General features: G+C 37.4%; 1 protein-coding gene across 1 annotated transcript in view; it reads left to right on the top strand.

Moving 5' to 3' along the window:
- Window positions 1–3,454: 3,454 nt before the first annotated feature.
- The window catches only part of LOC127662337 (protein quaking-A-like), a 188,538-nt gene continuing 179,680 nt past the window's right edge, over window positions 3,455–12,312 (top strand). The window contains exons 1-2 of the mRNA XM_052153461.1: window positions 3,455–3,485; window positions 5,565–5,644. Coding sequence (XP_052009421.1) covers window positions 3,455–3,485; window positions 5,565–5,644 — 111 coding nt within the window. The remainder of the gene's footprint in view (window positions 3,486–5,564; window positions 5,645–12,312) is intronic.

Consider the following 12,312-nt stretch of genomic DNA (forward strand, 5'->3'; position numbering starts at 1 on the left):
TTTGCTCGTCAGGGCATTCATGACATGCTGGAACATGGTGGCAATAAAGTCCTACCTGTTGTCAGGCAGCTCATCATACCTATCAAGTGTGAGTGTCATAAAGATAAAAATATAAGCATTTTCTAGCCAGACTTATGTCAATGGTATAAAATCTCCAGTTTGCAGCTTATTCTGGGCAAGAACCGCACACTTAGAAAAGAAGAGCCAGATGAAAGTCATGTAAAGCAACCAACCACATTTTGTTTAAGTTTTTACATACAATATTTAGGGGGTTATGGGTGAATATTAAATCCATGACTATAATAATAAAACCGCCGTCGAAAAACAAATTAAAGACATTTATTGCACTGAAGTGTCAGCGGAAAACCTGAAAAATCAAAAGAAATTGGAAATGTGTGTAGACCTTGTAATCAAAATTTCGGTCCATCTAAAAGTAATACATTTGTCACAGTCTGGGCTGGACAGTCCCTTCTGTCTGTCTTGTCATGTGTTGGTGTGTGTGTCCGTGTTTCCCTCTCTCTCCCTCTTGTGTTTTGCAGGTGCCATGTGGAGAACATCAGCTCTGTTGCCAGGACGACTGATTGTTTCTCCACCCAGCTTGTCACCAGCAGCACCTGCAATTACCAGCTCCTATATATTCTCTCCTTTGTTGTTCTGTCTTTGTTGGATTGTTTGCTTGGTCTGAAACTCTGTCAGCTTATTCTGGTCTGTTCCCTGTTTCCTGTCTCCAGATTCAGTCAGTCTAGTTTCTGTTTTGTTTTTGTATTTTATTTGTTTATTTAAATAAAAGCCATATTCTTCTTTCAGCATTTGGATACTTCCTTCTCTTAGCACCCAACACATTCTCACACCCCAACTCGTCACATACGGACGCTAGGGCAGGACCCCTTGGCGTCGCTTATTGACGCGCCGTGTGTACCTTTGGCGTCATTTTACGACGCGTCCGGTTTTGAAACATAAAAAAACCAGTTGGAGGGCCATTGTAGCCTATTCCTTTTTATTTTTATTGATTGCGGTCTCGACTCTCGACCCATTCGCGGCGTGAGCTTACCCGAGACGTGACATTTCAACGCTACATGCTCCGGTTCGGAGATATGTAGAACGGTGTCATTTCACGACGTGTCCGGGGTTTTAAACATCAAAAAACAGTTGGAGGGCCATTGTAGCCTATTCCTTTTGATTGTTATTTATCGCGGTTTCGACTCTCCACCCATTCGCGGCGTGAGCTTACCCGAGACGTGACATTTCAACGCTACACGCTCCGGTTCGGAGATACATAAAAGTCTATTGGACTACCCTACGCGTCGAAAAATGACGCCAAAGGTATACCCGGCGCGTCAATATGTGACGAAACTGCCCGAAGCGTCCGTATGTGACGAGTCGGGGTGAGAATGTGTTTCAGCACCATGTACCGTGACAGAACAATCCAACCAATTATGGACCCAGCAGAGGCACAGTGAGCATCTTCCTTTTTCGATCTCCCCTCACCGACTTTTCAATTCGTCCAGCTCGTCCACCTTTGCAATGTCGGTCAGAGGGAAACTGATGTTAGGGACTTTGCATGTGGGTTTTTATTGCAGTGGAGAAACTGGACTATGATGATACTGATCTTAAAAAGGTTTATAACATCTGCCGAGATCAGCCTCTCAGTCGGGGGGAGATGGACAAGCTGGGGCATTTGTGCTTTTGGGACTTTGTTGACCAACTTTACGAGTGCAGGGTGTATACACTCCCATTACAGGAAGTGTTTACCCAGGCAGACCATACCGTCGTCCCACCCACAACAAGCTCATTCCCTAGTCCTCCTATGACCCGTAAATGGAGGAAGAGGAAGAACAGGTCAGCTGCAGCCCCGATGCTCAAGGTTGCTGCTGCCCACCAGGAGGTGGAGGAGGCTGCTCTTGCCCAACAGGAGGTGGAGGAGGCCGCTGCAGACCAGCAGGAGGTGGAGGAGGCCACTTTCTGATTCTGACCGTCCAGAAGAGAAGAAAGCAGAGTAAGACCAAGTCAAAAGTCAAGTCAAAGTGGTTTTTATTTTCATTCAAACATCAAATCAAATCAAATCACTTTATTGTCACACTACTGTGTACACAAGTGCAACAGTAGATGAAAGTCTTGTGTGCAGTTTCGAATAACATAGCAGTACCAATTACAATAAACAACATATTTACACAACACAATTTACATAACAAATGTAAACATACTTAAAAAACACAATATACAATGTACAGTAAACAATACACACAATATAGAGTACATAAACAGTTAGTACAGTACACAGCGAAATGAGACAATGTTCCTCCAGGACCATGGGGCTACATAAAACAACATAGGACAGACACAGAACCACATGAGACTACACAGACTAAATAACATTTCTACATGAATTGCACGTGCAAATGTGTGCAAAACCTACGGTACAGTGCAATAATTACTAAAGAAACAGGGCAATAGGCTCAGTAAGAGACAGTGAGAGACAGTGCAGTGCCGACCAGGACAGACTTGTAGTCTGAGTAGTGCAAAAAGATGACACTTTCTAAAAATGCCAAATGTAAACATAACATACTATGAAATAGTGTTCTATGGACATATGGCAGTTATTGAGGTAGCAGCCAGGTATAAAGTGACAATGAATTAAAGTGCAACTCTGGACATGTGTGAAAGTTGGATGGTGTACAGGTGTGTCAGTCCAGTCTCTGTGTATTAAGGAGAAGACGCTGTTACACAGTCTGGTCGTGAGGGCCCGAATGCTTTGGTGGCGCCGATGTCCATGTGCCATAAATGTCGGGTTAAGTAACAAAAATAGCACCATTTTTAACTCTGTATAGGGTTGTTGAGATCTGTCTCTATTCAAAGTAGTATTGTTGGAGGAGCTAATTTGGCATCATATTTTAAAACAATGCCAATGTCAAATTATCAGAAAGTGTTCCACTTTATTTGTGTTAATCTTCTGTTTGAAAAATGATCTGACACACAGACATTACCTCTGAAGTAACCAATTTGGTAGCCCTTTATTTTACTGTTCTGTTCTATATTTGCATGCTATATTATGATAATTACAGTAATTGCTAGGTACTAATCCTAAACTTTTGTTATATTGTTAATGAGGCCACAGAGAGACCTAATAAAACTCAAAAGCAGTCACAATTCGTAAATCTGGCTTATTTGGAATAAGAATGTGTATGCCAGTTGGGATTTTTCCAAATGCATGTGATAGACTTAATAATTTGGGGGAAGATCCAGTCCAGTGAGACCAAAATTGGTCATAATTACTACATTGTTTTCATTGCACAAGCCTAACCAGACAATACCACTAAAAACACTGCATACATTGAAGGTTGGTGATAGCAACTTTTCAGCAGAACTTTGGATAAGCTAGAAGATTATGCATAGAACAAAGAATGTATGGAACTGCAAATAATCTTGAAGGAAAATGCTGTAAGAGAACTGGAACATGGAAGATGAGGACCTGCCACATACAGCAAGTGAGTTTAAACCAAAAGGTCAATGGCCCTATCAAAGCCCAGATGGCAGAATAAATGAGCAAATGTGGCATGTTAAAATAAAACAGTCCTCTTTATGCTTAAATGGAGTTTGTGCAGTTTTGCTGCAAAGAATGTTGGAAAATTTCAGTTTCAAGATGGATGACACCACAGTAACCAGAAAGTCTTACCCAAAAATACTTTTAACTTTAAGCAAATGTGGTTCCACCAAATATTGACTGCCTAAATACTTTCAGCAAAAAAAATTATAAAATTAAATAAATTATAAAAATGTATTTCCGGGGGCCTGTGTAGCTCTGCGAGTAAAGACGCTGACTACCACCCCTGGAGTTGCGAGTTCGAATCCAGGTCATGCTGAGTAAATCCAGCCAGGTCTCCTAAGCAACCAAATTGGCATGGTTGCTAGGGAGGGTATCCTCCTTGTGGTCACTATAATATGGTTCTCGCTCTCGGTGGGGCACGTGGTGAGTTGTGCGTGGATGCCAAGGAGAATAGCGTGAAGCCTCCACACACGCTATGTCTAACGCGCTCAACAAGTCACATGATAAAAAATGCGCAGATTGACTGTCTCAGACGTGGAGGCAACTGAGATTCATCCTCTGTCACTACACCAACCCGAGGACTTAGAGAGCATCGGGAATGGATGGGTGAATGGGTAAAAGGGTGGGTTGGTTGTTAGGTAGGTTGATGGATGGATGGATGGATGGATGGATAGGCAGATGGATAGATAGATAGAGATCCGGAGTTAAACTAACACAATTACTAAAGCGTCTAAATTTCATGCACCTGTGGTGTTTAGAGAAGGAAAAGGTGTGGGTGAGGGTCATTAATGTGAGGGTCATTAATTTTTAGAGCAGAATATGTGGGAGGAATGAATGGTTCCTTTATTTAGAGAGATTTAGAAACAGATCTTCACTTCTTCAGATGGGTGACACACCATGAATTATTGAACGCTCCTTCGGTGCAAATGTCACAATGCTGAAAAACAGTTTGCGGTCATTCGAATTTCACAGTGTGTTATAAAGGCATAATAGTGCAGCAAGTATATGTAAATGACTGGTTCAGGATAACACACAGCTGTTAATAAAAAACAAACACATCCAATGTTAACCTGATTATTCTGATCATTCTAAATGCTGACAAATGAAGGCCTGGAAACATTAAAACACGTACATGCTTTTTCTTAAGGAATGGTCAAAGGTGCTATAGATATTAGAGAACCCAAACTCATACAGGCCTTTTCAGATTTTGTGGGTCTGGATATTACCAAGACAAAATGTTTGATGATCATTCAATAAAATTATTCATATTGATATAATATATGAGAATCAAACAACAAGTCTGCATGTGGGACCAAAATACAGGAGAGAGCTGCCCATGTTCCATCAGAACTGGTGAGCAGAACATCTCCACTGCCAATCTGCTAGGCACAGAGAGAGAACATTGTCATAATTATCATAATGATTTTTCTGGTCTTCTATTTTAACATGGACCTCTCTCTCTCTCTCTCTCTCTCTCTCTCTCTCTCTCTCTCTCTCTCTCTCTCTCTCTCTCTCTCTCTCTCTCTCTCTCTCTCTCAATTTAATTTATTCAATTTAAAGTACTTTATTGGCATGATTGTGTTTACATACAATATTGCCAAAGCATTAATACACAACCAGATAATGACAACACAAATATTAATAATAAAATAGTACAAATAACAATAAAAATAGATTTAAAATAAGGTGTCAGGTATTGAATAAAATAAAAACTATAATAACAATATACACTATACAATATAAAATAAAATAAGCATTTAACAAGACATTATGAACATTGGTTTCTGAGGGTGTGCATCTGAAAAATGAATTTAGCTGCAACTGATGCATGATGGTCCTCCCCCAGTCACACCAGCATCTGATCTGTTTCTGCCAAACTGGAAAACTGTGGCATGAGGTTTGAGAGTTTGTGGAGGTATTTCTCTCTCACCTCTGTAAATTTCCCACAGTGAAGGAGAAAGTGTGTCTCTGTCTCAACCCCTTTCTCTCTCTCTCCCTCTCTCTCTGTCCCTGTCTACAGATGCTCTCTACATGAGGATCAAGCAGGTAATCTGCACCATACTAAAGGTTCTGCAGCACCTGGTTGTATCAGCAGAGATGGTGGGTGAGGCACTAGTTCCATACTACAGTCAGACCCTCCCCATTCTAAACATCTTCAATAATATGAACAGTAAGCAACCAATCCCTTGTGTAGGGCCTGTCCTTATGTGTGGATTTTAAAGTCAGAATTTTTATAAACTATCCCAAACTATTCTGAACATTTATTTTCATGGTAACATTCTGGCACTGCTTGGTTTGATTTTGTGTATCACTGTTTTTACATAGTAAAACACTGACAATTCAAGGGTTAGTTCTCCCAAAAAAGAAAATTCAGTCATTGTTTACTCACTCCTGTGTTGTTATAATCCCATTTGACTTTCTTTTTCTTTACACAAAGGGAGAAATAGTGAAAACAAAATTGTGCTCAGTGATGGTATACAATGGCATTTTATGATGACCACCTCTTCAAATTTCAAAAGGACACAAAAGTATAATTCAGAAGTCTAATAAATTATTCCATGAGACCTATTGTGAGTCTTGTTATGAAAGCAAAAGTGAAATTGTTGACTGAAAGTACTCTCCTCTGCCGGTTCATTTAAAAATTCAATGAATTCACAAATAAAAAGAATGAGATTTAGAAATATATGTTAGGAATTTCACAAAAATAAAGTGAATTCACAAATAAATAAAATGAGATTTGCAAAGTAGTGGTGGTGGTGTAGTGGGCTAAAGCACTGCACTGCTAAGCAGATGGTTGTTGGTTTAATCCCCACAGCCACCACCATTGTGTCCTTGAGCAAGGCACTTAACTCCAGCTTGCTCTGGGGGGGATTGTCCCTGTAGTAAGGGCACTGTAAGTTGCTTTGGATAAAAGCATTTGCCAAATGCATAAATATAAATGTAAAACTTTTAACTCTCAAACACAACTCAGCATTCAGCATTCATTTGTGAATCGTGCACATTTATTTGTGGATCGCTTAGTGTGCATTTGCGGATCGCTACATGCGTTTGTCGATTCTGAAACAAATCCTGCATCAAGACGTGCACACAAATCTACAAATAGGTGGACTACAATATCGTCTACTCAAGCCAATCAGATAATGGCTACATTACTCTGACCAATCGTAGCACGTTCTATCTTCAAGCAATCACGTGTCGTTTTACTACCAGGGTCACAGAGCTCTCATGAGCATGGAAACAAACACATACAGATAAGCTCCAAGGCAGCAAACTTTTAAAGAAATTTACTTCATAAGAGGAATACTGTGACTTAATGTTCAGAATAATAATTTTGTCTACACAGTTATAAACATGTGTAGTGTCTTGTTAAATTTTGATAGCTGAAATTGCCCATTTGTCTTGATCATTAGCTTTATAGCTAACCTGGCTGACTGTATGAATCTGCTATTTTAATTTTAACCAAGTTTCTTGACTGAAATGTGTGGTCAAAACCTTTACTCTTAATGTTACATGGCAGATCCAAACAGATGCACTACTAGACACTACAAAAGATCAATAGTTCAGATAGTGTATTAGATGATCTTAGGAGCACAAACCATAAAATAATACCCTATATTACACAGTGTACAAGATCTGCAATGCAATTAATTTGGTTTCACATTATGTTCAGGTATTTACAGTGTTGGGGAGTAGCTAACTATATGTAGCGATGCTACAAACTTAAATAAATGTTTCAGTAGCAAACTACTTTTTCAAGCAAATAGCGGTGTAGCATGACCAAACGCTACATTATATTGGTCAGATTATAACAAATAGCCTTCCTTATTGTGAAGAAGCCAAACTTTTACTGGCAAAATATCCGACGATCTGGCAGCAGATTTCTGTCTGCTGATCAGAATCAGGCAGCATCTTCTTCTTTTGTAACGGCAGATCACGAACAAATATTGTGAATTACTGCCATCTGCTGAAAGCTTAGTACAGCTCACTTGGATAAAAAGAGATTGTCAGATGGTTATGTAAAGCGAGCGACCACAGTTTGTTTAACTTAACAAGACGTACAGGGCACGTAAATCTGAAAATGATAAAAGAACACCAGTTTCTTCTTCTATGAAACAAAGAATGTTTCAGACACTTTGTTCTTAATAGATCACACAACAGCATATTTATCTTTACTATTTTAAATAAAATTATTCAAAAAGTTATTATTACCTTTTTAGGGATTTTGTTTCTGTTCTGAACATGTTTATTTTGCTTCTCATCATGTGTGTGTTACTGGGAGCAGCGAGTGAATTATTATTATAATATTTATTAATATACAATATATATTATTATATAAAATATAATATATAAAATAATTACTTTCATGTAGAACTATTTGATTTCTCCATTTCTTAGCATTTAATATATTATTAGTTTATATATTTATATATTTAATATATATTATTTTCATGTAAAATAAATAAAACAATTGGTAAAAGAAATCATTTATGGCATGTATTATTATACAACAATCTAGGATGACCATACATCCAATTTTTTGGGACCTGAACAAAGCGAACATATATTTGTAGAGCAACTTCTTTATGTGACCTGTAAAGCTTGCACTTGCATGTCATGGCCAAAAAGTCAAAAAATACAATGAGCATGAACCCAGGTGAGGGGAGAAACAAGCCCTGAGTCTTTATTTACATATTATCTACACTACATATTATGTGGCAAGAGCATAAAATGCCGGCCCAAGGAGAGTTTGTCATAAAAATTTGATCTTTAGGGTTGTAGGCTACACCTGGCCACAGCAGGACTGAAAAAATATGTTTTAATGGTGTCTGATCTTTTATGTTTTTATTTTATACTGTTGTATTTTATTTTATGGACATTATGAACTGTATTAATGTTACTATTAACTACATTTAATATATTTAATTAAACAAATTAAATGTATAACATTAATTAATAAATGTCATTAGTGTAAATTTTGTTATTAATATTATTTGTTTGATAGTATCATTTAAAAAAAATATTGCCTCATTAGTAGTTTAAATGTAGCTAGCTACTTTTTGATAGTAACTTGTAGTGTAGCTAACTACTTTTACAAAATAGTAGCTTAACTACTTAAAATTATGAGTAGCTTGTAGCTTGTAAAACTACAGTTTCAATGTAGCTTCCTCAACACTGTGTATTTAATAAAAGCAGTTATAAGGTAATATTTATTAGTTTTGCATTTTAGCACTTTTGTGTGAATGTTTTAGGAGGTACTATTATGGGGTCCCTTTCTAAAAGCATCATGTTCAGACAGTGATAATTGACTCATTAGTTATTGTCATCTTTTTCAGATGTTTCCCATGTGTACTGCCCATCGACTTTGAGCACATGACTCACCTGCTCCAAAACTCAGTGGTTCCAGCTGCAGTACAGGACACTTTTTAAAATTTATAAAATGAGATTGTTTATTTTTCTGTTATGTCAGATTTATTTTAAGTTATAATCACACTTGAAATGAAACAAGCTCTCATAATGAATCTCAAACTGATTGACAAATTCACTTGTGAAATGGATTGCTGTGAATTTATATATATTAGTATTATGTAATGATTGACTTATGTTCAATAATATGGCAGTAAACAATACATTGTATTCTAAAGCCGTTTTTTTGTATTGTCTTATCAACTCTTCTGCCACAAGAATGTAATGCATTTTAATTATCTGAATATATATATCATTTTTTAATATTTAAAGATAACTATGTTTAATTATTTCAACATTATATATTGAGTTATTGTTATATGAGGGGCTTTCTCATCAAATATTTGTATATGCGATTAAAAGTGATTAATCGCGATTAATTAATCGGGACATTATGTAATGAATTCTATTCAATATTTTAATCGATTGTCAGCCCTAATTATTATTATTACTATTATTGTCTTCCTGTATCTCACAGCCCATATACTTCATGTGTAAATAAGTGTAACATGCATTGTTTTTCAGGGTTAACCTAATTATTTCTTGTGAGTAACATTGGACTGGTCTGCCTTAACACTAAGTGCTAAAAATATAAATCCTGTGAAATTTTTTTAAATACATTAACAAAACGGGATGCTAATGTATTTACATCCAGAATACCTATTGTGTGAATATGGAAAAATATGCAAATCACCACAAAATTTCACTGATTGACCTAAAATTTTAAAGAAAGGTCTTTTTGCTGTTTTAATGGAATTATATTATTTCTAAGTATAGATTTTTGTTATTCATAACATTTGGAAAGAAGAACAATTTCTATTATCAAGGATAGTAACATGTATTATGTTTAGGGTTAGTTTTACCCCAGGGAAAACAAACACAATTTCAAACATTTAGAAGGATTGTATTTGCAAAAAATAACATAATCATCATCAGAACATCAGAAAGGACACATAACAGTTCTTTATTTACAAACACAAACAACATAAAAATACATTTGAGAATTGTGTCAGGGATTGTTCCTTGCTTCTGTAAGTGCTATGGATGCGAATATGTATGTGTAAGATTATGTACAAAATTACGTAGTACAACCCTCATGTCCATAATTTTTCAGGCGCTTCCCCAGGAGATTTACCAGTATACACCTGCATATTCCAGGCATAGCTGGACTGTGCATCACATGCTGCCCATATTTTGATCCCGTATTTGGCCAGTTTTCTTGGTATGTATCATCCACCGGGATGTGGGGTCCTGGATTGTTAAGAAAGGGTAATCGCTGGACCCTTTTGACCCATACATCCCTTATTGATTTGAGTTTGACACATTCTTGTCGGCCCTACCTTGTTTCTCTGTCATCAAAGCGTCTGATATGGGAGAAAATATGTAATGTTTTTTAGGGACATGGTGGCTGGAAATATTGCCCTTCCAGTGTTTGCTGTTGCTTCTCCTTTTGACTTGTACACTTCTGCCAAAATGAGCAACCCAATGTAGGCTTTGCAAGTGGGTCATATCCAAGTCTTTCCAACTATCCCCATACACACACCTATCCTCTAAGTTTGTTATCTCAAGTATATTCTTTTCAACTGATAGTGTTACGAAGAGCTTAAATGCTAATTTTATGCCTTGTACATAGTTAACAGCATATCTGGTGTGGCCTGGAACCATTTTGAGGACAATAGCAGCACTAAGTCTACCCTGCCGTTCAAGTGGGGAGAGGGACCATAATAACTTTATAATTTTGGAAGGTAATGTGCCTGCTGGTCAACACTAAGTGTCTCATTCTAATCAGAGGAGGATGCCTCATAATCAAGGTCCTCATAAACATTATCCTCTATTCTCATCTATGCCACTTTCACTGTTAAAGAACTGTGACAATACCTCATTGACAGAAAACCTTTGCTTAGTGGTAATTTTCTATTGAGACAGAGCATAAAGATACAGTGTTATTAGTTGAAGATAGAACTTGCTATGATTGGTCTGAGTAATGTGGCTGTTATCTGATTGGCTTGAGTAGATGATGGGTGGGGTCCACCTATTTGTGTATTGAGGTCACAAATGCACAGTAAGTGATCCACAAATGAATGTTGGACAGAGTTGTGTTTGTGAGTTAAAAATGTATTATTATTTGCAAATCATATTTAATTTATTTGTTAATTCACTTTATTTTTGTGAAACTCCATACATTTATTTGTGGATCTCATTCAATTTATTTGTGAACCATCTTTCTATTTGTGAATCTTGTATTTGAATTTGAAACAATTCCATCTCCATATTCATGAGACTGCAGGAGAGCTGCTGTTTAACCAGCCTCATGCTCACAACATGGGGCGTTCAAGCGAAAATTTGTTTTGTTTATTTAAAGACGGGTCCACTGTGCACCACAGCGATAGGAACAACAGAACACAACACAGCTGCACACAAACCAGAGAACCGAACTTACTAAATAATATGTGTCTGATGATGAGAACGTAGTCGGAGAATAGATGCATTTTTATGTCCTGACTAATTTGTTTGAAACAGTACTCAAACAAACAGAGAGACAGGGTCAGCGGGAAAGTTTTTTCTCCATACTGAACTGGTGAGCAATTGTGACTGAATTGATTGAAAAATGTATTCAAGGCTTTTGATTCTTTGATTCTTGAGGCTTTTGTCTTGATGAAGAGCAGCACTGCTCTTTTAGATTTCAAGTCTTCAGCTCTGATCTTTAAAGCTGGTCATTGCCACTGCTCTGAGTCTGTCTTATTGAACATTCAGCATCAGTAAATGCTTTGCACCAACTTACATGACAATACTCGTCTACACTCTGATGCCTGAATTTCCATTAATTGTGCATTTATACTTGTGTTTTTCTTTGTCATCTGATGTCTGTGACCCTTTAAGCATCGTCCAGCGGACTGACATAAGCGTTCTGTATTCATTGTGTATGGTGTCGGGCCCGTTCACGGTTCCATTCACCGCCTTTGTCAGCCAGACTATAGGCCTGCCAGACATCTTCAGATGTGAGGACAAGCATTGTGGATCAATCACCTCATCACAGGCTTAAGCAGTGGAAACGCTGCCACCTCACTCCTCTGATCAATATCCAATTTGAATCTTTTGTCTTCTTAATTCTGTTACATTATCTGCTAATGTTTTGTTTGAGAATAGGATGGAGAGCTTTTGGAAAAGAGAAAGCTTTTCTCATTAGCTCGAGGCTCCATGCTAATCTTCTCTGTGAATTAGGAGTAGTTAAAGTCTCTTAAGTGTTTAATGCCTGATTTACAGGCCCACATCAGAGCTTGGAAGCTTCAGACAGCTCTGTCTGT

Source organism: Xyrauchen texanus, chromosome 22 (assembly GCF_025860055.1).
Source record: "Xyrauchen texanus isolate HMW12.3.18 chromosome 22, RBS_HiC_50CHRs, whole genome shotgun sequence".
Lineage (NCBI taxonomy): Eukaryota > Metazoa > Chordata > Actinopteri > Cypriniformes > Catostomidae > Xyrauchen > Xyrauchen texanus.